Source organism: Pongo pygmaeus, chromosome 13 (assembly GCF_028885625.2).
Source record: "Pongo pygmaeus isolate AG05252 chromosome 13, NHGRI_mPonPyg2-v2.0_pri, whole genome shotgun sequence".
In the NCBI taxonomy this organism is placed as follows: Eukaryota; Metazoa; Chordata; class Mammalia; order Primates; family Hominidae; genus Pongo; species Pongo pygmaeus.
Window position 1 is genome coordinate 123,527,519 of NC_072386.2, and position 27,164 is coordinate 123,554,682.

General features: G+C 46.5%; 1 protein-coding gene across 5 annotated transcripts in view; it reads right to left on the reverse strand.

Annotated features, from left to right (window-relative positions):
• Window positions 1-27,164, reverse strand: part of AK8 (adenylate kinase 8) — a 156,535-nt gene that overhangs the window by 90,623 nt on the left and 38,748 nt on the right. For 4 of the 5 annotated variants that reach the window (XM_054500004.1, XM_054500005.1, XM_054500006.2 and 1 more), the window contains 5 exons: window positions 15,609-15,690; window positions 14,991-15,062; window positions 13,837-14,037; window positions 10,206-10,337; window positions 1,962-2,051 (listed from right to left, as the gene is read on the reverse strand). In XM_054500004.1, coding sequence (XP_054355979.1) covers window positions 1,962-2,051; window positions 10,206-10,337; window positions 13,837-14,037; window positions 14,991-15,062; window positions 15,609-15,690 — 577 coding nt within the window. The remainder of the gene's footprint in view (window positions 1-1,961; window positions 2,052-10,205; window positions 10,338-13,836; window positions 14,038-14,990; window positions 15,063-15,608; window positions 15,691-27,164) is intronic. The other variant, XM_054500007.1, reaches the window with a different exon arrangement.

The window sequence follows — 27,164 nt, forward strand, 5'->3', positions numbered from 1 at the left end:
ATCTTGGCTCACGGCAACCTCTGCCTCCTGGGTTCAAGTGATTCTCCTGCTTCAACCTCCTGAGTAGCTGGGACTACAGGCGCCCACCGCCACACCCGGCTAATTTTTTTTTTTTTTTGTATTTTTAGTAGAGATGGGGTTTTGCCATGTTGGCCAGGCTGGTCTCGAACTCTTGAGCTGAAAACATCCACCCGCCTCGGCCTTCCAAAGTGCTGGGATGACAGGGGTGAGCCACCGCACCCGGCCGCTAGGTGGAGTTGAAGAGCAGCAGCTGCCCTGTAGCCTCCCAGACCCTGTGCATGCAGATGAGGGCTGCTCCTCAGGACAACCTTGCAGGAAGGGACCTCTACCTCCATCCTGTCACTGGGAAGCCTGGGGCTTCGAGAAGGTCAGGGTGGTTTATTGGTGCCACATGGCTGGTGGGGGCAGTGCTGGAATCTGAACCAGACTGGGAAGCATAAGAGCTCGTGCTGGTTTTCACCCTCCCTGGTGCCTCCTACCTCCACCTCATTCTGTGGACCAGCGCAGACACCCAGGACCAGACCCACTCACTGCCCTGCACCTACACAGATCATTGCGTCTGATGGCTCCTACTCCACACACTTGAACTCCACCCCGCGGACTAGGACATCTTAAGGAGGGACTGGGGAGGGCTGGCCAGGACATCTCCCCGGGAGGCCCAAGCAGAGGATGGCTGGGAGGACAGAGCCTGTTTTCATATGCTTCCTCCTCATCAACCTGCTCCATCTAGAAAGTGGTAGGAGAAGGCCACAAGCTTCCACCAGGAGATTCCTAGCCAATGCCCGCACTGCTTACTATAATGGCAGCTGCTTCTGGAATTCATTTTCTTCACAATAAGCCCGTGTTCACAACAGACTTGACAAGTGGATGTGCACTGACTGCTGGGAGGAGCTGCAGCACGTGCAGGGGAGGAAGGTGTGGGTGCATGAGTGGGAAATTCACGGCCCCAGGGAAGACACAGACGCAGGATCCCCAGGAGCCCAGCCGCCAGCTGGCTGTGTGACCTCAGCAGCTCAGTCCCTTCTCTGTGGCTCCTTCGTGGACTCAGGAAGCCTGACTAGAATGCTCCCAAATTCCTTTACCGGGGGTCAGATCCTAGGAATGCTTTCAGACTGTGGATCACAGAGGGCACCTGGAAAGAGGATCTGGTCCTGCTTCGCCTGTCAAACAGGTGAGCATCCAACTGCTGAGGACCAATGCTGGTCAACACTCACATCTGCAAAGCTGTCTGAACCTTCTGGCTTCTGAGTGCTTATTAAATTGGAATATTTGCCCACAGTATTTTTATATACCAAATAATAAAGGATGTGGGGGCAGGAAGGGGTGGCTCACGCCTGTAATCCCAGCATTTTGGGAGGCTGAAACAGGAGGATCACTTGAGCCCAGGAGTTCAAGATCAGCCTGGGCAACATGGAGAAATCCCATCTCTACAAAGAATACAAAAAATTAGCCAGGCATGGTGGCATGCACCTGTAGTCCCAGCTACTTGGGAGGCTGAGGTGGGAGGATCACCTGAGCCCAGGAGGTTGAGGCTGTAGTGAGCTGAGACTGCACCACTGCACTCCAGTCTGAGTGACAGATTGATACCCTGTCTCAAAAAAAAAAAGAAAAGGATGTGGGGAGGTCTGTGGCCTCTCCTGGCTCTCAATTTTAAGTGGTACCAGTTATGAAAAGCCAACAGTCTTGAGAAATAGGAACATCCTAAACCATCAGGGATAACCCCCCCACATCCACAAACTTACCTCACTGGGGATCAGGCTCGGACACCAAGAGGCCTTACCGGAAACAGGCAACAGAGCCTTTGCTTACAAGAAAACCCAATTTCCATTTCCCGGCTGTTCTCCCCAATTTTGAGCCCCTGAATGTTCAGAGAGCCACACAAAGGGAAAGTTCTCTCCGGAGCCTGTAAGGTCGTGACAGTTAGTGGGAACGTGGCCTACCTGCCATCTCCTTTTCAAAGAAGGGCTGAATGCGCTCGCCAAACGTGGTCCTGTCTGCCACAGCCTCTTTCAGCAGTTGCCCACAGCAGACTGAAGGAGAGGGGAACAGAAAGGCACCCATTAAATTTTAAATAGGAGGAAGGATGAGAAAAAAAGAACCCCCAGTGCTGCCTGCTGTGGGAAAAAAAAAAGGTCACTGAAAAAAGCATAAAAGGGTTTTTCTGTGTGTGGGTATGTGTCCAAGTAAAAGTAAATATCAAAAAGGAGCCGGGAAATAAAGAAGAGGGAGAGGTGGAATGAAAAGGAATGCATTTGGCAAAGAACACATTAAAAATGGACGGCGCGGGGAAGACACTAACGAGGATGTTGCCCACGGAGGAGCCCTGCAGGGCCTCGCTGCACCTGGAATTGCTGCGCAGAACTCGGCACCCTCCGGGTCGCTGCGGAGGATCAGCGTTCTGGTTGGGGGCTGCTCATCTCTGGGTGATGTGCCTCAAGTGTGCGTCCACATTTGCACCCTTGTTACACGCAGAGGGGGTGCAGCGTGTTGCTTCCACAGCCCTTCCAGCTGGCAGGGCATCTCCATGGGATGGTGGGGCCACACAATAGGATGGATTCATATTCCAAGTGGGCTGACTCATCATTAAAAGGCACCACGTGGCTGTAATCCCAGCACTTTGGCTGAGGCGGGAGGATCACTTAAGATCAGGAGATTAAGACCAGCCTGGCCAACATGGTAAAAATCTGTCTCTACTAAAAATGTAAAAATTAGCCAGGTGTGGTGGTGTATACCTGTCATCCCAGCTACTGGGGAGGCTGAGGCAGGATAATCGCTTGAACCTGGGAGGCGGAGGTTGCAGCGAGCCAAGATCGCGTCACTGCACTCCAGTCTGGGCGACAGAAAAAGACTCCATCTCAAAAACAAAAAGAAAAAGAAAAAGAAAAAGGAAAAAAAGGTACCACGCTGCAGTCACCTGGCCAGTGGCAGCTGCGCCCCTCTGGACACCTGCTCGCCTTGGGCAGGAACCTCCCTCTGGCCCCACTGTGTCTCCAGCCCTGAGCCAGGGTTGGCACATAGGAGGTGCTAGGCAACAAGCGTGAATGAATAAACACAGGCTACCTTCTCCTTGGCTGTGAAAGCCCTTCCTAGCCAAAGCCAGAAGATTTAAGCTATATTTTCATGAATTGTTCATTGCACGCTTTTGGCTTTCTTACCTTTAGGGCCAAGAAGTTTTCCGCCTATACTAAGGAGACCAAAAAACATCCTACAGTTAACTGGATAGCATGAATGTTTAACAAAATTACCATCACCAAGGATTTATTCCTCAATAATGATATGCTTAATTCACTATGTAAATGACAGTTGTCATTTAATCCAATGTGGTTGGCAGCCTCACCAGCAAAGGACATATAAGTGAGAATAAAGGCTACTGGGAGCTGGGCGCAGTGGCTCATGCCTGTAATCCCAGCACTTTGGGAGGCCAAGGCGGGAGGATCATTTGAGGTCAGGAGCTCGAAACCAGCCTGGCCAATATGGTGAAACCCCGTCTCTACTAAAAATACAAAAATTAGCCCAGCGTGGTGGTGGAAGCCTATAATCCCAGCTACTTGGGAGACTGAGGCAGGAGAATCGCTTGAGCCCAGGAGGCGGAGGTTGTAGTGAGCAGAGATTGCACCACTACACTCCAGCCTGGGTGACAGAGCGAGACTTTGTATCAAAAAAAAAAAAAAAGAAAAAAAAGCTGCTGAGAACTGAGACAATTCTATGTGCCAAGCACTGTGCTAAGTGTGCTTTGTTTTATTTGGTCCTCACAATAACCTGTTGTTTCTTAGGTAAAGACACTGAGGCTCAAAGAGATGAAATAACCTGTGTTAGGTCACAGAGCCATTAAGGGGCAGAGCTGGGGTCCAAACCCAGGCCTGTGTGACATCAAACCCATGCTTAGCTTCCAGTTCCAGCCACGAAGGAGTAACAGGTATCATCTTTAACTTCTCTTAGAGAAAGCTGTGAAACTGAACAAAATCTATGAAGCAATTCTTTAGAGTCATTGGACAACAGAGGGACAGGTATGTAATCCTTGAGAGGCAGGAAACACACAAGATGAGTCCCATATTCATCCTGGATTTCTACCTATGGGCACTTCTCAAATCATGGCACACGAGAAGTGGAGCCCAAACAGATCAGCAGTCTCACTGGGTGGAAGCAACAAAGCCTGGAGCTCTGAGACAGCCAGAATTTGTAGAACAGGGTAAGGCAGAGGAGGCAGCTGTGCACAGAAGGAGTTCCAGAAATCTCATAGGGGTTCACTGAGCCTTTGGCCAATATGAAGCCGCACATGTGCAGGGTGAGACTCCAGAGGCCTGGCAGAGAAAAGCTACTGGGAAGCTGTGAACTGAATGGAAATTCACACAGGGCTAGGATATGCTGGCATTCTGACAACCAAAGTGAGAGACCTTGCTGAACACCCCGGACATTCAGCTGAGATTCCAGAAAGGGCAGACCTTAGCTGCAGGGATACTCTAGCCCTAGAATAAGAACACTCTAGTCCCACTTAACAAAGCCTGAAAATAAGCTTCAATGGGATGGAGTTAATCCTCCAAACTCAATACTCTTAAAGCAGAATGATGACACAATCCAGACCTTCAAAAATGTGAGAAACACAATGTCTAGCATTTAATCAAAAGCTCCTTGACATGCAAAAAAGCAGGAAAATGTGACTCCTATGAGGAGAGAAAACAGGCCACAGAATCAGATCAGGGGATGACACAGATGTCAGAATCAGCACACCAGGACTTTAAAACAGCTATTATGAGTATACTTAAAACCTTAAAGGAAAAGATAGTTAAAATGAGTGAACAGATGGAGAATCTCAGCAGAGAAAGGAAAACTGTGAAAAAGAACCAGATGGAAATTCTGGACCTGGAAAATACAGTATCTTAAATGAAACAAATCACTAGGTGTGCCGCTATCAGTGAATTTAAAGACAGGAACAGAGGCAATAGGAAGTAGCCAAACTGCAGCAAAGAGGGGGATGGGAAAGGACTGGAAGAAAAGAACCAAATCTAGGAGACATGGAGGACAATACCAGACAGTCTAACATATGTGGAACTGTAGTTCCAGAAAGAAGAGAGGCAGGCAGAAAAAAGATTTCAGAAGATAATGACAGGAGAATTTCAAAATTTGATTAAAAATTTCAACCCACACACCCAAGAATCTCTGAGATCCAAGCAGAACAAACACAAAGTAAGTCACACCTCGATACATCATAGTCAAATTGCTGAAAGCTAAAGAGAAAATATTAACAGCAGCTGAGGGCAGGGGGAGTGCTTCATATGTAGGGCAACAATGGTAAAAATAACCTCTGAGATCTCATCAGAAGAAGTGCAAGCCAGAAGACAATAGAATGACATCTTTAAAGTGTTAAGAGAAAGAAACTGTCAACATAGATTTCTATATGCAGCCAAAACATCCTTCAAAAATGAAGATGAAATCATGTCATTTTCAGGCGTATGAAAGCTGAGAAAATTTGTCACCAGCACACTTTCACTACAAGAGATGTTAAAGGAAGTTCTTCAGGCTGAGAGAAAATGATACCAGATGGAAATCTGGATCTAAACCAAGGAGTGAAGAGTACTGATAGGTGGGTACATATAAAAGTCTTTCCCCCCTTATATCTTCACTTCTTTAAAAGATGAATGACTATTTAAAACAAAAATAATTACAATATATTGTAGGGTTTATAACATACGCAGAAGTAAAATGTATGTCAACTGTAAAGAAGTAAGGTAAATGGAAAAATCTACTGCGCAAGGCTCTGATATCATACATGGTGAGGTGTAATATTCACTCAAAATAGGCTGTGACAAGCAAAAGATGCATATTTAATCCCTAGAGCAACCACTAACAAAATAAAGCAAAGAGATATGGCTAAAAAGGAAATAGAAGAAAGAAAATGGATTACTAAAAAATATTTGGTTAATCCAAAAGATGGCAGGAAAGGAGGAACAAAGAACAGATGACACAAGTAGCAAACAAAACAAAACAAAAAAACAGGCCAGGCGTGAGGGCTCATGCCTGTAACTTCAGTGGGAGGCCGAGGTGGGAGGTTCACTTGAGCCCAGGAGTTTGAAGGTGCAATGAGCTATGATTGCACCACTGTACTCCAGCCAGGGCAACAGAGCAAGACCCCGTCTCTTAAAAAAAAAAAAAAGTGAGACCCAACTATATGCTGTTTACAAGACACATATTTAGACTATAAGACACAGATAGTTTAAAAGAAAAAGAATAGAAGGTATATTATACAGACACGAATCATAAGAAAGTCAGAGAAACTTCATTAACATCAGACAAAGTAGACTTCAAGAAAATGAGTATTGCTAGAGAGGAAAAGCAACATTTCCTAGCAATAAAAGGGTCATTTCACCAATACAATATAACTATCCTTACTGTATACAGTCAGCCCTCCGTATCCATAGTTTCTACACTCATGGATTCAATCAACCACAGATTGAAAATATTTGGGGTAAAAATTACATCTGCACTGAACATGTAGTCTTTTTTCCTTGTCAGTATTCCCTAAACAATACAGTATAACAACTGTTGCATAGCATTTACATTATATTAGGTATTATAAGTAATCTAGAGATGATTTAAAGTGTATAGGAGAATGTACGTAGGTTATATGCAAATACTATGCCATTTTGTATCAGAGACTTGAACATCCTCGGATTTCGGTATCCAAGGGAGGTCCTGGAACCAATCCCCCATGGATACTGAGGTGTGACAGTATGCACTTAATAACAAATTACATGAAGCAAAAACTTGCAGAGAACAGACAAATCCACAATTCAGAGTTGGGAGATTTTTTAAGTGTTGGGCCGGATGATTGTAAAAAATTAAAAATAAAAGAGTTGGGAGAGTTTAACACACCTCTCTCAATAACTGACATAATAAGTAGAGTGAGAATCATTAAGGACATAGATGAATTTCAAAATTTGATTAAAAATTTCAAACATCTTATCCTAATCGACATTATAGAACACTATATCCAACAATGCAGAATACCTATTTTTTAAGTACACTTGGAATTCACCAGTATAGACCATATATGCAAATTTCAAAGGATCAAAATCACATAGGGTATGTTCTTTTACCACAATAGAATTAAATTAGAAATCAAGAATATAAAGCAATCAGGAAAATCCCCAAATATGTGGGAATTAAGCAAAGTGTATTCTAAATAGTACACAAGTCAAAAAAGAAACCAGAGGCTGAGGTGGGAGGATTGCTTCAGGCCAAGAATTTGAGACCAGACTGGGCAACATAGAGAGATTCCCGTCTTTACAAAAAAAAATTAGCTGAGCATGGCGGCATACACCTGTAGTCCCAGCTACTTGGGAGGCTGAGGCGGGAGGATCACTTGAGTTGGAGGCTGCAGTGAGCCATGACTGCACCACTGCATTCCAGCCTGGGTGACAGAGCAAGACCCAAAAAAAAAAAAAAAAAGGAAGGAAGGAAGGAAAGAATTCATGCTCACTGTAAAAAAAAAAAAAAAAGATCTGAATTGTATAATACACAGCTCTGCTGAGATAAGCAGTTTGGTGTATGGATATTTCTTCACGTTTTTTCTGAGCATAAACTAACACGCTTTTTTGAACAAAAATGAGGTCACCCCCTGGATACTGCTGAGCAAATTGTTTTCTGCCCCTCCCTTATTTAGCCATGTATCACCGACATCAAATCACTTTACAGGTTTATTTTTAACAGCTGCCTCGCAATCCATTACATGGGTTTATCAAAACTTATTTCACAAACCTGCTTATTAACAGAGTTAGAGGTTGCCTCTGTTTCTTATTATGCTTCTGCCACATCTCTCGCTGCATATCTGAGTGCTGGAGCAGAATAAACTCCTAGGAGTTAAATCCCAGGGTCACAGGGTTTGCGCAGTTAGTGCTTTAACCAACAGTGGCTTTCGCCTTTCAGAAAGTCGTGTCCATATATACTCCCACCATCCTAAGTGGGGTCTTCTGATGAACTTTGTGGGAGTGAGTGTGGGGCTGTTTGTGTGTCTGTTTTTGTTGGTTTGGAGATATTTTCCTTTGGCTGAGAGATTCACAGATGTGAAGATTAGAACCAGGCGAATGGATGGCCACAGACTAGCAGACAGCGCCTGGAGCTCTCGGTTCAGACAGGCATTTGCAGAGAAATCTCAAGGCTACCTGCCTTAGGTCCCTTAAATGGGTTTACTTAAAGCTCATGACATCTTGTATTTATCAAGAACACCTTTGAGAAATGTGAACTTTCTGAGGTAGTCTCCAAATGCTTAATTACCTAAAAAAGCCCCATCATGGCTCTTAGGTAACAAGCAAAAACCATGATGAGCTTTTCTATTTTCATTTTTGGAAAAGTCTAGGCGGGTAATTTCATCTCTTCATGATTGGTGTGTTGAACGCAATTTAAATAAAAAAAAAACCTTTTATTGAATGAGAGTGTCTGCATCATAAAACAGAGCACCGAGACAATTATTTCCATAAAGCCCTGCACTGCATTAAAGTATTGCTGCTGTGTTTTCAGACCCTCCCTCCACCGCAAGTGCCCCTCCACGCTCACTCTGTCCCTTCCCGTAACGATGTGGGCACACGCTTACGTAAGCAAGTGGTGCCGCCACAGGTAGACTGCTGGTCATCGGAACAAAGAAGCCATCCCTAAAACTGCTGGAAATTTTGTCTTATAATCCTCTTAAGAGGAACAATCAAAAGGAGAAGGAATTATTGAAATAATTTATTTTTAAAAATGGACTCAAGGAAAAGCATTTTTTATTCTAAATGTCCTGGTTAATTTTCCATAGTAATCAAATTTGCAGAATAATTTTTCAGGTCTCTATCTTCATTTTAGGGGTGTGACTTTTGTCATGGATTCCTTGCTGGTCTCAGTGGCTTTAGAATTGTAAGCTGGAGGAGGCCTAACTGAGAAGCATTTTTATTCAAAACTTGATCCTTCTGAGGTGGTATATACGTATATTTGTATGTATATACATATATACATATATACGTATATTTGTATGTATATACATATACACATATATACGTATATTTGTATGTATATACATATATACATATATACGTATATTTGTATGTATATACATATATACATATATACGTATATTTGTATGTATATACATATATACATATATACGTATATTTGTATGTATATACATATATACATATATACATATATTTGTATGTGTGTACAAACATATATACATATATACGTATATTTGTATGTACATATATATACGTATATTTGTATGTACATACATATATATACGTATATTTGTATGTATATACAAATATATATACGTATATGTGTATGTATACACAAATATACGTACAAATGTACAAAAATGTACATATATTTGTACATATATTTGTGTGTGTCCATATATTTGTTTGTATTCCCTCTCTATATTCATATGATATGCCTGTATAATTTGGGGGGGTTGTATGCATATGCATATATTTGGGGGTGCAGGTCTCGTTTCCTTAGTAAATACAGTAGAGGCTACTTAGGCTTGCGGAGCATGGTGTGCGTGGGGGCAGTGCTTTTAACTCCCTTCAACCTGGCAGTGTGTCTCTGCTACAGTTTCTTCCTCATTCCCACCCCTTTATCCTCCTGAACAGAAGCTGGCATCCAAGACCACCTGGGACCACCCCGGGAAAGACCTGGAGAGCTGATTTCAATATTTTCTCTCTTCCTGGTAAAATATTTATTGAAACTGTGCAGAGCGAGAAGTCTTCCTCTGGTTCAGAAATTGTCTGCCCGTAAACACACTGACCTGGGTTGGGGGCGCCAAACGAAACCGGAGAAAATAAATAAACAGCACATTCCTATTATGCAGGAGCCGAGGCTTCAGGGGAGATGGCAGGGGTGAGATGGGAGCCACGCCTGGTGTACAGCACAGACAAACCCCCCGCTCCAAAGGATATATAAAACGATGACTGTCTCTTTGGGCTGTGGACATGTTTTTAGTGGTTAATGTTTTTACAGCAATATTCTTCGGGAGGAAAAAAATTCCTGCAAAGGTTGACTAACAGAAAATGGTTAAGAACAAACAGCCAGAAAGAGAAGTGATACTGACTCTTCCCCGCCATGCCACCCCCGATGAAATGAGAGCTGGGTAGCAGCGGCAAGAGGCAGGGAAAGGCCTCCTCGAAGCTGAGCAGCCCAGTGCCTGGGGCACTCACCGTTGACAAGCCTGTATTTCTGGGCCAGGAGGGCGGCCTGCAGACTTTTCCCACTGCCCACAGGCCCGAGCAGCAGCACCCTCGGGGTGAACGGGGCATTAGTACGATGGTTGCTTTGGACATAGGTCAGAGCTGGAAAGAGAGGATATGAGGATAATAAACCCAGGTCCTAGAGAACAGGAAACCCGCTTGCAGCTCCTCTGCTTTGACTCTTTTAACGACAGTAACTCTTTTTCTCTTTCACAGCACCATGGAAGCCCTCTGTGCCTCTGGCGAAGAGGCAGGGAAAAGAATTACGTGGCAGGCCTGGGCACCAAGGCAGGGAACGAGTAGTGAAGTCCACAGAAGCCACCCTGGAGCACCGCCCTGGATTCCTCTCAACACAGGCATCTAAACACGTGCAGGTGTCTGCATTTCCTTCCAGGCTGAACTAGGGCTGGCTGTGTTGCAGTTGGGAGGCTGGTCCCAGGACATGATAGCACTCTCTATAGGGCTGGTGGCTTTTCCTACTGAATCAGGCTGAGCCTCCCAACCGGAAGCCCCAGAACTAGGCTGGTCTCCTAGAAGTGCACGCTGGCTTTCTGCTAGGTGCACCTGAATGTCAGACACAGGCTTTGATAAACGCATCCAGCCACACGGGGGCCCAGTGCCCAGGGACTTATAAAGGACTCGAATTGGTGGAGAGTAATTTGTGCAGCTGCACTCTGGTGACACCAACTTTGTTGTGACTCTCCAAAGAGGTAGTGATCAAATAGGTCACAGGAGTGGCCAGATGTAGCTGCACGGCCCTGGCCTGTGGTGTGCCCCTGGCATTTGGTGAACAAAGAAGTGAGGAGATGGGGGGAGTGTCTCCAACAATGAGGCCACCTGCACCATGGGCGGCACTGGATGCCAAGAAGCCACAGGGCAAAGCTACTGAACATCAAACCAGGTCACCTCCCGCTGGAGTTCAGAAGCAGGGAGCAGTGAGAAAAGGCTAATGAGGCTGTAAAGACAGCATTTCGGGCACCGGAGGCAGGGGAGATGCCCACAGATGAGGCACGGACCTGTGCCAGCCCCCACCCCAGCATTCAAAACAGGGTATCCTTCCCCAGGGAGACCTTCCCCCTCCTGCCAAGGCCCCAGACTGTCCTGTGCAAAGTCAGCCAGGGGTGGCCCCGTTACACCTTCCTGCCAGTCTGCCTTTGCCAATGTGCCTTGCAGTAGATGCTGTGCTGGATGAGGGGCCAGGCCATCGTGCCTCCTTCAGGAACATGCCACCCAGGAACCAGGCAGGTTCCTCATCCTCAGCACTACTGACATTTGGGGCCAGAAGATTCTTTGTTGCGGGGCTGTTCTGGGCACTGCAGGATGTTGAGAAGCATCCCTGGCCTCTACCCACTAGGTGCCAGTAGCACAACCGCAAGGTATGACAACCGAAAAACCTTTACAGACATTGCCAAATGTCCCCGGGGGTGCGGTGGGGGCAAAACTGCCCCTGATTGTGAACCACTGGGACATGTTCATTGTGAAAATCCTGAACTCTCAAATCTTTGCAGGACTTTTAAATTGGAAGGGTCATTAGAGATGCACAGTCCCCTCTTTTTAGAAGGCACAGATGAGTTAGAATGGACTTTTTTCCAGGTTGTGATCAGCATCATCAATGGCATGTACTAATTGCTACGACAAATACTCTATAGGCACCATCTCTTTTGTTTGGCCCAACAATCCCATGAGGGTTGCGTTATTCATGTCACATTTTACAGATGAGCCAATTAGGCTGAGACTTGGCAGAGCTGGGGCAACTCTCCCAAACCTCCCGCCATGGGCACCATTCCTCCACTGAGAGAAGCCCAAAGGAAGCTACTCAGGCAAGGCTCTCTTTATTCTCAGACCTTCCATAATCCCGTGCATCTGAAAAGCACGAATACTACAGGCAAAGCAGCCTGCTTACAAATGATGCTTAATTTACAGTAAATAACTAAGTTAATTAGAAGTAATGATTCCCCAGACAGTCTCAACATCTAATTATTCTTTTTAAAAATATGTGGTTGCTGGATGCACTGCAGAGAGATTAAAAAAACAACACAGAGAGAATTCTGCGTTCCAATTTTCAATTTATCTCTCTGCATTATTAATTAATAATAATTAATATTCAGACACTCACATTTTTATTTACAATTCCAGGCATGAATTCTTTATGAACGATCATATGAACTTTTAAATTTAATTAAGTAATTTGGAAGTAATTAATGTGTAAATTCAGAATCATGGCATAAGATAAATGTTGTGGTTGTTTATCTTAAGAGTGCAGTGTTTGTTACTAAAGACCCTTCCGAGATGCAAAATCACTGGAAAATTATAAGCCATCATAAGCCTGGCATTTCTTCTTTAAGTAGCGACATTTTCTACTAACCCACCCGTTGGCTGATTGCCCCCTTCAGAGGGCGAGGCTGTTCAATCCATGCCGGCAAACACCACATCTCCGAGCTCAGTGTAGCAATGAGGTTTATGCATCGAGTCTACCAGCAGGAGAAAGTGCTGGGAGAGTCAGCAGGGAAGGGCTTGAGGGAGCTCAAAACCACCTCCCCAGCAAAACAGAACTTTTCTTGGAGAGATTCAAGAGAATATACCAAAAAAAGGACTTTGTAAACTGTCAAGTGTCTCAAATATCTGTGATGTTCCCATTGTAAACGCTTCATTTACCCAACACTGTGTGGAAGGGGATAACTGGATTTTGAGATGACTGAAGTTCAGCAAGACTTTTGAAAAGGCGAATACAGCTGTTTGGGGGATAGAATTACTCTGCCTTGCCCTTGCCTTTTTGGGCAGGGTGTTGAACAATGATAGGAGCTATGACGTCTGATGTTTATTGAGGCTTTTCTCTGCACCAGAACTGGGCTTGTGGCTGTGGACACATGATTTGGAGAATCCCATTTAATCCTCACCTACGCCTGGGAGGAGGGCACAAGTTTTGTTCCTATTTCAGGGATGCCAAAACTAGGGCTCCGAGGAGTTAGGGGAATTGCCAAAGGCTGCACAGCTGGGCTGCGTCGGGGCTGAGATTTGAACACGTTGCTCAGCTCAGCCGTCCCCCCACCTCGCACAGGCTGCCCGCAGTGGCTCCTGAGCTGCTGTGAACATCGGCCATTGCTGTGGACAGCAACGCAGTGCCGGGCACGGGGCCATGTATCTCCATCCTAAATGAAGCATACCACCTGTGTTGTGTGTGTGTGTGTTTTGTTGTGTTGTATGTGGTGGTGGTGGTTTTGTTTTTGTCTTATCTTTATATATTTTTTCTTTCCTCTCCCTCAAGGTCAGGCTCAAACTTCTTGCTACCATGTCCCTCCCACCCCATCCCTTGCCTCTCCTCCTCCCAACCCCCACCACCACCAAATCTGCTGTGGGCCAGAGATGTGACCACGTCTGAGTGTGGGACATTAGCCCAGGGTCTCCAAGTGGGGTGCCCCCGGGGGCTCTGCACACATGCATTTCTGGGCAGGGAACCCAGGTCATCTATGTCTTGACTCCCAGGGTCCCAGGCATGTCCCAGACACTGGCCACTACCAGAATAAGGGACAAAGTGGTAGAAGGCACAGCGAGCCCAGCCCTTAGCCGCCTGTCCAGGATGGGGCTGCCTGCTTGTGTTTACCCTGGTAGAAGACGTCCACACATGGCTGGTCAGCACTGATGACTTTGAGGATTTTGGGGTAGGAGGGAATGACCCTGACGATGTTCCTATGATACTCCAGCAGTTTCTGAGCCGTCTCCAGCTCTGAGATGTCCTCTGGCGCCATGAGACGGTTCTGGATTTCAGATTCGGGTGGCCAGTCAAAGGTGGTGTGATAAATCTCTGCAAGGAGAGAGGTGCACAGTTAGAAATGGCCATGCAGGGGCCCTGTGGGCACTGCTATGCCTGGCTGGGGTGCTTGCTGTCCTGGAGGCCAGGCCCTACAAATTCCTGGGGTGTGGCTGACCACGGCAGGACACCGTTGCTCAACACCAGCACTTCCAGCTACTCTGAGCCTGCTCTTAACTAGTATTCTTGTTACAAGAACAGGACCCAGGGCAAGGGCTGCCGTGAACTTCTGAGCACTTACTCTGTGCCAGGCACTCTGACAGGCACCTGCAGACTCCCATTTCATCCTCACAGCCATCCCATCACCCATTAGGTTGGTATTTTCATCCCCAAGTACAGATAAGAAAACTGAGTCTCAGGTATCCCATGTCTACAGCCAGAAAGGGGCAGAGTTAGGGATCCACAAACCCAGGTCTATCTGCCACCACAGCCTGAGGCCCGGATGATCAAGGGCAGTCCCGTCTCCCCCCATCCTCCCGCCAGCCCCTTGCTGAACTGCCTGGTCTTCAAGGCCCAGTTCAAGGGTCCCGTCCCCTGCAACACCTGCCAATTCTCCCAGGTAATGCTCATGCCTCTCTCTCCTGTATACATACCAAAGAATGAGGGGTGTCAGGGGGGGCACATAATTTGTCCCAGGGAGAGGCAGACATGTCTCCTGGGTCCTGTGTGGGTGCCAAGCCCAGGTGCCCGGCATGACCCCCCACACTCTGTTCTGGTTCTGCCACAAGAAAGTCTCCTCCTTTAGCCTGAACAGGCCTCCCTTTCCTCATCTACCAGAATGTACCCTTGCCAGTGTCTTCCAGCTCAGAGCCCAGCCTGTAGCAGCCTTCCTCGTGCCCCTCTGTGGGTGCCCAGAGCAGAATGCAAGCTCAGGAAATGGTAGACGGCTGTCATCACCATGGACTCTGAAACCCCATGGGGCTGGGTGGGGGTGGCTGTAGCCATACCTCCAGTTTGAGGGTCGATTCTCTTCCCCAAGTTTCTCTCGATCAGGACCATGTCTGGAGCACTCAGCATGACTGGGCAGAGAAGAAAAGGAGCAAAACTAGGCATGTCGGGCAGCAGGTGCCACACATTTGAATATCACAGACCAATACTTGCTTTAGGTTTTTTGCTTTTCTGTATAATGACATTAAAACAACAATCATCTCCCATCCCCATGAATTCCTAAGAGAAAGGTCTTCTCGCACCCAAACACAAAGAGCATAACATCGGGACAGAGCACGGCCCATGATGGAAAGTTCTGCCTGTTAACAATTTCCCTCGTCACAGATAACGCCACGATGGGCATCTCTGCGCGCACTGAACGCTTGCATAGCATTCTAGTTGATTTCCTTCCTGATACAAGGAATCGCCAGGCTGAAAGCAAAACCCCACTTTTCTTAAGAACCAGCCCTGAATATATGTAGCTCTGTGAAAGATTCAACTGTGCTGTCCTCTTCCTTGCTGAGTCTCGGACGGTGCCTGGGCTGAGGTCGGCAGCAGGCGGTATGAGCGGGGCGCTCACTGGCCACCCCTTGGGGCTGCAGCTCTGGTGGGTGGGGGGACCCTTGGGAGCTACTCACTGACGTGTCTGGGGGCGATCCCCAGGGTCTGGATCCTCAGAGCCTGCTCACGCGTCTCGGGGATGCCATCCAGAATCCAGCCCTAGACAGAAGATTCAGAGAGATGCTCATCTGTTTTGAGTTTTAGATTTTTTGGAATTATTTTAAAAGGAATATAATAGCTTTATAGAAAGACTAGAACTTTTAAGACAAAAAAAATGTTTCTGATAGCTACCTCACCCTTCTTTAAAAACTGCTTTGTAATATATTATTATATTCCCTTCCAAATCATATCTTGGTGATTATAATCATAACATATATATTTTACATCTTGATTTTTTTTTTTTTTTGAGATGGAGTTTCACTCTTGTTGCCCAAGCTGGAGTGCAATGGCACAATCTCGGCTCACTGCAACCTCCGCCTCCTGGGTTCAAGCAATTCTCCTGCCTCAGCCTCCCAAGTAGCTGGGATTACAGGCGTGTGCCACCATGCCACCACGCCTGGCTAATTTTTTGTATTTTTAGTAGACACAGAGTTTCACCATGTTAGCCAGGCTGGTCTCAAACTCTTGACCTCAGGTGATCTGTCCACCTTGGCCTCCCAAAGTGCTGGGATTACAGGCGTGAGCCACTGCGCCCGGCCTACATCTGGATTTTTTCTACCACACAATAGCGACCACAAGCATCTCTTCATATCTGCACGGCTCCTCATTGTCCACATTATCAACAGCTGTGCAATGTCCCACCAAGAGAATGTACACGGCCACTTAACTATGCCCACAAATGAACATTTCAACTGCGAGCAGTGTTCACTATCATAAATAATACCTCGATGAACATCTTTGTGCATCTAGTGCTTTCCACATTTTGGATAATTTCCTAAAGAGAGTTTCTGAGAGATTCCTGAGACCAGGGTGAAAACAAAACCCCGCTTTTGTTTTTATTTTCTGCCCCATATAGCTGCAGGAACACCCCACTTTTCTTAAAAACAAACCCTGGACGATGATTCCGGTTTCTGCTCTGCGGCTAACTTGTTATAGGATTGAAATTCCTCACCCATCAGCCCCCTCTTGGTACAGTTAGGGAACTGGTTTAGAGGTTTATTTTTACTATTTATTTATAGAGATAGAGTCTTGCTACATTGCCTAGGCTGGTCTTGAACTCCTGGGCTCAAGCAATCCTCCTGCCTCAGCCTCCCTAGTGCTGGGATTACTGGCGTGAACCACTGTGCCCGGCCTTTACTAACTCTTTAAATCCAATTGTGAAAGTAATATACAATCATTGTATTTTACACTGTGTGGAAAATATTGAAAAGCTGAAATAATAATGAGTCACTGGTAACACCTCAGACCCAAACAAGCCACTGTCAACGTTCTGGTATATCTCCTTCCAAGCAGCAAGTGCAGATACCTTTTTTCCTGGCGGCTGGGGGTTGTGGGGAGGGGAATCACACTGTACACACTGTTTGGTAATCGTTCTTTTCTAGCAAAAATATTTCATGAACGTTTTCCCATGTCACAAAGTGCTCCTTGCATAGAAGTTTTCACAGCTGCCTGGTATTGTATGAATTGACCTGATGTTAACTGATCCCATATTGTTGCTCATATTGCTCAGTTTGATTCCAGTTTTCCACCATTATAAACAATGTTGTATATGCATCTCAATGCCTATCAAACATCCTCGGATAAATTTCTAAAAGTTGATACCTTCTTTTATGACTTTTGATACATTTTGCCACACCGCTCTACAAAATGGCCCACCAGTTTTTGAATCCAATGGCAAAGCATCTGTTTCCTTGCATCTCTGCCAATGCTGGGCATCATCTAGGGGAAAAAAATCTGTCCAGCAAAATACAGTATACCACTGCTGCTTTAATTTACATTTCTTTGATCATTAATGAGGTTCAGTATTTTTTTCCATATGTTTGTTAGCTATTTGGATTTTTTTTTCTTTTCCAAAATGTCCATTTGTGTCATCTATCTACTTTCCCCTTGGGGTTTCATCCTTTTATTTATTGACAACAGCTCTTTACATATTAAGAACGTTAACTCATTTTGGCAAACACTACCACAAACCCTTTGAGGCAAACTATGTTGCCAATATTTTCAGCAGTTTGTCTTGCAGCCTTTTCATTTTGTGTGTGGTGTTGCTTTTAACACACCAGTTTGTGGCCAAATCAATCGCTGCTTTCGTCTTTAGATTCTGGCATTGTGCGGATGCATAAAACACCCTCCCCCCTGCAAAAGCTGATACATATTCACTTGCCTTTAAATTGTGTTCTTGCGTTTTTACTCTTTACATGTACATAGTAACGATTCGTGTAATAGGGCTGCATTCCAGTGTGCAAGTGATATAGGGCTGTGATCTACTCCGTTTCCTTGTAGCTCACCACCTGTTCCAAACTCACCCACAATACAGCCTATCTTTTCCCCTCGGAGGACACTTTTATCACAGTCTAAATGCTGATACGACATTGGCTCTGGCCTCTTTCTGCCTGTAGATTGTTAAATTCTTTTTATTTAACTGTTTAAATTGTTGTTTTATAAGTTATCATAATGTCTAGTAAAATACGTTTTCCCTTCTTTTTTTTTTTCAAAGCAAGATCTTTCAGGTAAACATTAAAAATATTTTGTCAAGTTCCCAAACAGAAATTCCACTAGGATTTTGGAACAACATTAAATGTGTAGATCAATTCACGACAAATTGACATTTTTACACTGTCAAGTCAATGCATTATCATCTCATGTGCTTAAGTTGTTTTTTTATGTCCCTCAGCAATGTTCACATTAAAGAATTTCTAAAGTCCTTTCAAGTCCCGTGAGTCTAGAGTTACACACACACACACACACACACACACACACACAATGTAATGCTTTAGACTTGATGTCCAGGTAAATTAGTAAAGGGAGCTTTGGAAGAGACTGAAAGAAAACAGCGAATTGCTTCAAGTCTCCATTTTGTAGGAAGCAGGGTCAGGCAACTGGGAGTCAACGCTGGGAGCCCCCGCTTGCTGTAGAGCCCTCCCTCTCAGCCACTGTGAGACTCAGTTGCTCTAAGGTCACAGGATGGACTGACATGGACGGACTCAGCCTCCAGGTCACTCACGTCCACACCATCTGATCGACAGACACAGTGTGGGCGATGGTAAGAGATGTCTTTCTTTAAAAACAAACCAAAAGGTGGTCTGGGTGCAGTGGCTCATGCCTGAAATCCCAGCACTTTAGGAGGCCAAGGCAGGAGGATCGCTGGAGGCCAGGAATTTCAAACCAGCCTGGGCAACATAGTGAGACCCTCCCACTCTACCAAAAAAGATTTTTAAAAATTAGCCAGGTGCGTTGGTGCACACCTGTAGTCCCAGCTACTTGGGAGGCTGAGGCAGAAAGAGCCCCTTAGCCCAGGAATTTGAGGCTGCAGTGAGCTATGATCGTGCTATTGCACTCCAGCCTGGGTGACACAGTGAGACCTTGTCTCTGGGGAAAAAAAAAAAAAAAAAAAAAAAAGCCTGCATTTCTTCAATATTAAAATATTTAGGTTCCAGTAGCCTCCACTGACAGTTAAAAAAAAAAAAAAAAAAAAAAAAAAAAAGCTAAACAAATTTACAGCCTAAAGACTGTTGGAAAAATCCAGCAAGCTTTCATTAATTTCTTGAATTATACAGGAAGACTCACAGCCACGGAACCCCTGGTTTCTAGAACTAATGAAGCAAAAGTGCAAAAACAATTTTTAACAGTCTTTTGCTCCCTCAAGTCCTTGTTATAGCCAGCCAAGCGCCGGGCTGCAGCTCTTAGAAAGAGCAAACATCTACAGACGTGAGCAACACCAGCAGAATCAGGAGTCGCAGCATCTGAGAGCTCCCTCACAGTTCTGGAAGCCGAACCAATATTTTCTGAACTTTAGCTAAATTCATACCCCCTTATTTTTCCTTTATTTGGACAGGGAGGAATTGTGAGCCCATTGATTGCTGCTTCTAGTACAAGGGCTGGTAATTCTGTTTTGAGTCCCTTTTTGAAGCTGGAAGGTTGGAACTCCGTCTTTGCTCAGCACTGAGAAAGGCCTCTGCTTTTAATATTGCATTACTGAGCAATCATTATAATCTCACCCATAAATTTGCAGCAGATATCAGTATGTGGTCCAAAGCTTTTAGAACTATTCAGGGGAACAGCTCTCACTGACTTTTCACTGGAGAAAGCGGGACTTCCAATTACACAGGAAAAGTGCAGCAAAATGAGGAACATCTCCCTAATTAGCCTGGCCTCACTGGAATGTCATTCTGGTGCAGATGTGAAAATCCAAAAGGAAGAAGGTGGGGGGCTCTGGAGTGAGCCCTAGGCCACCAGCTCTCCAGGTCTGCTCTGAGTTGCGGAAATGGTACGATCACCTGGGGACTAAGAAACAAGGTCCCCGAGGAAGCCCTCGAGCAGCACCCAGGCCCCATTAGAGCCGCCCCCCACTGTACGAAGAAGGCAGCCATGGAGGCTCTTCCTCCCTGCGCCAGCCCACGCTGGTCCACACTGGTCCACCTGGAAGGGAGGGCGCCTTGACCAAACCTCTGTTGAAGGTGGGTCTGTCCTACGGCATCCTCAAGATGAAAGCTGCAGGCTTGGTGCTCAGAAAAGATCTTCTTTCCCAGAGCTCTTGCGTTTAAAGAGGTTATTTGCCTAGCTGCAAAATGGGCTGCACGTTCACAGGGAAGCCGCAATTTTGGCTGGGAGGGCTTTAATGGCTACAAATTCTGGCAAAGCAAGAAGTCATAAATCAGTAAATAGCACCCGACAACTGCCATGATGGGACATTAAGACGTTTCCAACAAGCCTGTGTTGTGAGGTTCGCGGGTCTCACGTCCAGGAGTGGCTGGATATGGAGGTATCAGTCAATCCCTAATTAGAATACATTATCCATCTTCCTGACACTTCAGTGAAATGTCTATTCCACTCTGAGCTGCAGCTTTGTTCAGAGCAGGTTAATTGATATTCTGATGCCTTCGCTCACCGTACTCCCGTGGCTTGGTTCTGTTTTATCACACATCAAAAAGGCCGTATGCTCAGGGCACTCCAGGCACCAGTGCAGAGCTGGAGGTCTGCACAGCTGCGAGGGGTATGGTATCACAGGAGGGACAAGCACTGAGCAGATGTCACAGATGAAAAAAAAGCAAAGAAAAGAAGCCAGCCAGCCTGGGGAACTTGGCGAGGCCCAGCAGAGTGCGGCCTGATGCGGTACGAGCCGTCCGGCTTTGTGCGAACACTGGCCTCTTTTGCCCTCCTGACTATTATTAAAGCACAATTAGCAACTTCACATGGGAAGGCTCTGTTGCCCTCTGGGCCTCTGCCTTTTTGATGCATTGCCTTTCCGCTCCTCCCCTCTCCTCCCAGGACCAGAGCGTGGGGCTCCCTCGGTGTTTTCCCCAGTCCTGCCCCTGATCTGGCTCCCAGCTCCGACTGCAGACTCCACTGGAGGCATTCCCTGGAGCTGCATGCTCAATCTCTGCAGTCCCAAGGAGGCAAGCTGAGGCTGAAGACTTGGACTCGATAAATCAGTTTCGCTCAGCTCCAAGTCTGAACCAGGGCAAGCCTCACAAGAGGCACCGCAGGCCCAACGTTGCCTAATGAAATACTATGTGGTTTCCCAACATAGAGAAGAGAGATTCTGTCAGCCAGGAAGGAAATGCATCTTAAAAGATCCAGTTTGGGACAGTGATACGTTCTAAAGCCAATCGGTGAGAACAATGAGACTACTTTGATGAACATAAAAAAAGTTGACATCACACTGTCCCAGGAGCAGTTACTTTGGTTTATACAAAAACACAAAAACCTTAGCCTGCCACAGAACCCCAGGATGCCTTCCATATTCAACTCACCTGAAAGATGACTAGCAAGAATTTTTATCTCAAAGCTGAATCCCAAACAATATGCAACCCCTGTTAGCACTGAACATGAAATGCATTGAACACAGAACGTTAGTATTCCACATTCCACATGTATGACTGTAGCAGGAACCCGTTACCCCTTCACTTGCTCTGATTCCTCCACCTGATAAAGGTGAGGTGTGCCCAGGGCTTTGCCTGACCTTTTTCTGGGCAGCCTAACAGTGATTATGCTCTTACAACGCCGAAATATGCAGGAGTGATTTTTCTAAACAAACAGAGTTGAATTCCACCCTTGATAATCAATGATACATGCGTGGTATTTTTATACAAACGTGCAGATGCAGGGATATCACTACTCCTAGATGTGCAGCCTACAGGCCAATGATCTCTAGGGTATGAAAACCTGGTAAAGTCCAAATGCAGGCATTCAAGAGGCACCTTTTCTTTTTTTTTTTTGAGACGGAGTCCCACTCTGTCGCCCAGGCTGCTGGAGTGCAACGGCATGATCTCGGCTCACTGCGACCTTCACCTCCCGGGTTCAAGTGATTCTCCTGCCTCAGCCTCCCAAGTAGCTGGGACTACAGGTGCCTGCCACTACACCCAGCTAATGTTTTATATTTTTTAGTAGAGATGGGGTTTCACCGTGTTAGCCAGGATGGTCTCGATCTCCTGACCTCATGATCCACCCGCCTCAGCTGCCCAAAGTGCTGGGATTACAGGCATGAGCCACTGCGCCTGGCCTCAAGAGGGTTTTTATTAGTTCCTAAATAGTTTAAAAAATTTTAAATCAAATTCATATCAAATGTCTATGGTGCCCCTGAAGCCACTCCATGGAAGGAGACACAGTTTGAAAAACAAATTGTTCTGTCCCCAGATGGACCAGTCTACCCCAGCTCTGAGGTTGGCCCCAAGATAGCCCCCTACAGAGATAACTCACTTTGGAGGTTCACATTTAGTTCTCCAAGTCAGACATAATGTGCTTTAGATGAAAGTGACAGACACGGATAACCCAGCATCCAGGGCCCATTCCCCTCAAACACTTTAGACCATGTCTGTGGTGTAGATCCACCTCTCTAGAAACAAGATCAGCCCTGGAAAGTATCAGTTTATTGTGACAGCGGAAAGCAGTGGCTTTGGAACCAGATGACCTGTGCCACAGCCAGTGTGTGACTTTCACACCAGTCACTTCATCCCCTCTGGCCTCAATCTCCTCTGCACAATGTGAATAATCAAAATCTAGCTCACGGTTGATGAAATAATTAAACGAGGATTATAAACAAACAGGCCTGGCACCGTGGCTCATGCCCATAATCCCAGCACTTTAGGAGGCCAAGGTGGGAGGACTGCTTGAGGCCAGGAGTTCTAGACTAGCCTGGACAACACAGCGAGACCCTGCTTCTACAAAAAAATAAAAAATTAGGCCAGGTGCGGTGGCTCACACCTGTAATCCCAGCACTTTGGGAGGCCGAGGTGGGTGGATCACCTGAGGTTGAGAGTTCGAGACCAGCCTGATCAACATGGAGAAACCCCGTCTCTACTAAAAATACAAAATTAGCCGGGCATGGTGGCGCATGCCTGTAATCCCAGCTACTCGGGAGGCTGAGGCAGGAGACTCACTTGAACCTGGGAGGTGGAGGTTGCAGTGAGCCGAGATCGCACCATTGCACTCCAGCCTGGGCAACAAGAGCAAAACTCCATCTCAAAAAAAAAAAAAAAAGTTAGCCAGGCATGGTGACATGCACCTGTAGTCCCAGCTTCTCGGGAGGCTGAGGTGGAAGGATCACTTGAGTCCGGGAGTTCGAGGCTGCAGGGAGCTATAATTGTGCCACTGCACTCCAGCCTGGGTGACAGAGTGGGACCCATCTCTGAAAAAACAAACAACAAAACAAGTGTAGTGTCTAGCAACAAAGAAATGACCCAAAGTTAACTAGTTTTATCACTACAATTTTGAGAAAAGTGAACGATCTTCTTTTTCTCTACCTACTTCCAAGGAGTCCCACTTAAGTTTGTAGAACTTAATATAAAAAAAATTGTTTGAAAAGGCAAATCTCTGGGATACAGGAGCAACTGGCATTCCAGATATGAACTGAGGGAAGATCTTTAATTAAGGAGGACTTGGGGCAGACACATTTCTCTTTTTTTGAAACTAGGGTCTCGCTATATTGCCCAGGCTGCTCTCAAACTTCTGGCCTCAAGTCATCCTCCTGCTTTGGCCTCCCAGAGTGCTGGGATTACAGGTGCGCCACCACACCCAGCTGGGACAGACACATTTTAATTAGAATGTGGGGGTTTAGTGAGTTGACAGCTACTGTGGATTCGCCCCAAGGTGGGCTCACGCCATTTGCCATCACTTGGCCAGCTGCCCTCCCTGAGGGGAGTTTGCTCGTCCTCTGGAAGCCCACATGACTGTTTCCTTATCTGTATAACAGGAATGATGCTACTGGTACCTACACTTCACAGCGTTTAGGGTTACAGGCAACAATGTACCTAAAGTGGTGGCACAACGTCTGGCAGATAGCAGGTGCTTAATAAATGTCTCTTGGCATACACAGGCTTTTCATAGTTGACAACTCATTTGAAAAACAGACCAAACTCAGCCTAAGAATGGGAGAATGGGCCAGGCACGGTGGTTCACGCCTATGATCCCAGCACTTTGGGAGGCCGAGGCAGGCAGATCATGAGGTCAAGAGATCGAGACCATCCTGGCCAACATCGTGAAACTCCATCTCTACTAAAAATACAAAAATTAGCTGGGTGTGGTGATGCATGCCTGTAATCCCTGCTACCTGAGAGACTGAGGCAGGAGAATCGCTTGAATCCGGGAGGCAGAGGTTGCAGTGAGCTGAGATTGCGCCACTGCACTCAAGCCTGCGCGACAAAGCAAGACTCCATCACAAAAAAAAAAAAAAAAAAAAAGAATGGGAGAATGAGGAGTTGGCCCCCTTCTGCTCTGCCCTTCTGCTGTGGGTGCGCTGCTAGCTCTCCGGGAGCAGACCTGGCACCTCTGACTCTCTGCTCAGCCGGCGAAGAGAAGAGTGATGTGGTCAGTACTTCTGGGTCCAGTCCCGTTCCCATCATCTCCATGCCTCTCCAATACACTCTCCTGCTCCAAGGTCTGCTTGCGTCTGCCCAAACCTCAGGCCCTGTCCTGCATTTGATCATCTCTTTTTCCTCTTCTACTGCAGTGAGAGGGATCATCTGAGGCATCACACATCCACAGGCATATCGGAACACGCGTTCCTGTCCACATGGAGTGCTGCGGCTCTGTATGCAGACACGTGGTCCACATGTGCCCTTAACAAGCCCATATCACACCAAACCAACCAACCACGCCTCAGCATCAGGGTGTCTTACAGAAACACCCACAAATAAGGGGGCACGGGGGGTGTGCTCACTGTGCTCTGCCCAGCACCTCACCAAGCCCTCAGAAGTCCTACCTCGCCGTGATGCAGGCCGTAAGTTTCCTGAGTGGAACTCAGACCTCCCCTTCCAATCCCCTGCAAACCTAACTGCATCTGTATTTGAGGAACACATAGCCAGGGCCTCAGCAGAGCTGTAGATCAATAAAACCGCACTCCTTGGAGGAGGCAAGTGACATCTATAAACCCGTGAGTGTCAAAACAATGGCAAGAAAATCCTGTGTTCCTACTGTCAGTGGGATGAAAGTGGTGTAATTAATGGCAGCCCAATGACACCACAGGAGAAATAAAACAAACAGCTGGTGGTTCTGTGGACCAGCATCTAGCTCCTCCACTCCGTTACTGTTTCCACTATAAAATACTGACTCGTGTTATGGGCAGGGAAGCATAAATCTATGACCAAAGAGGAGGAAAAAAAGACTATAGAAACCCACCATGTAAATTCTAAACTTTTGGTTCCACAGTCAAAAGTATGCTACATCCTCTCCCCCTTTACAGTGAAAGAACCAAGTTTCCATGATATTACATGAGATCTAAGAGGAGTCAACCTGGGAACACAAAATAGAATTTTGCATTTCATGTTCAGTAAAGGAAACACCCCCGGCCGGTACAGTCACTTCTGGGGCTGGGGGCCTGACCTTGCTTCCCAAGTGCATCAGAGACCTGACTCCAGGGATCTGCGGACGTGGTCAAGGTTCAGAATGGTCCAAGTTTTGCATTTGATGATGGCATTCTTACTTTAGCTCCAGGAGGAAGATTATGCAGAAGTAGACATTTTGAACCTGATGCATTTCTAGAAGGTCAGTTTTTCTTTTAGGTAATGTATTTATCCCTCCTTTGGGTCAGTGGGTGGGGCTCCTGTGCTATGGCCTCATCCGTAGAATGACAGCAGCTCTTAGAACCTGCCTGCTCCTGTCAGCCCTCTGTTCTGAGCCACCTAGAACATTTGCTGGTGCACAGCAGGTGCCCCAGAAGTCTTAGCTGTTGAAAACATCATAGGACAGTCGTGCAGGTTCAATGGGAAAATGCATCACAGTGTAACGTGGTGTTCGGCACATATCAGGTGCCAGTAAATGCTAGCTGAGCATTCTTTGTACCTTAATATTTTTTATTCTTTTTGTTGAGACTGAGTCTCCAACTGTCGCCCAGATGGAGAGTGCAGTGGTATGATCTCGGCTCATTGCAACCTCCACCTCCCGGGTTCAAGCGATTCTCCTGCCTCAGCCTCCTGAGTAGCTAGGATTACAGGCGCCCACCACCACACCTGGCTAATTTTTGTATTTTTACTACAGATGGGGTTTCACTATGTTGGCCAGGCTGGTCTCGAACTCCTGACCTCAAAAGATCCACCCTCCTAGGCCTCCCACAGTGCTGGGATTATAGCCGTGGACCACCACGCCCAGCTGATGTGTACCCTTATCTTGATGGACCAATTTTGCTCTTCACCAGCTGTGTCTGGGCTTAGTTCTGGCCTTCACTTTCCTTCTTCCCTGTCTTTAATGTAACATGATCACAGGCTCAATGAGTCATGGGGCAAAGTAACATTCTTTTAACACACTGAAGCAGAGACTCGTTCATATTCCATTTAACTGATCATGGGTCCTGGTGGACAGGCTCTGTTTCCTTCCTATGCTTTTGATGGGAGAATAGGAAGACTTCTTGAAGAGGTGCTGGGGAATAAGAGGCGATGTCTAGAATGCATTAGCCGGGATGCAGATGGGGACAGCATCCCTCCGCAGGCTCCTGCTCAGTAGCACCGGGGAGGATGCAGCGGGCCTAGCTTTTGTTAGTCACAGTGTGGCTTTGACTCCGGCAGGGGCTCTGAGCCTCACAGTTAAGGAAGAAGAAAGAGGAGACATTGTGAACAGAATGCAGACTGAGGAGGTACCTCCTACCAGTTGAGCACTGTCTTAGTCCGTTTTTGTGGCTTATGACAGAATACCTGAAACTGTGTAAATTGTAAAGAAAACTTTTTTTTTGCCGGGGCGGGGGGAGAGGGACGGAGCCTTGCTCTGTCACCCGGGCTAGAGTGCAGTGGCGCGATCTCGGCTTACCGCAACCTCTGCCTCCCGGGTTCAAGCGATTCTCTTGCCTCAGCCTCCTGAGTAGCTGGGACTACAGGCGCCCGCCACCACACCCGGCTAATTTTTGTGTTTTTAGTAGAGACAGGGTTTCACCATGTTGCCCAGGCTGTTCTCGAACTCCTGACCTCAGGTGATCCACCCGCCTTGGCCTCCCACAGAGCTGGGATTACAGGTGTGAGCTACTGCACCCGGCCCCAGTCACCTGTTAAAGG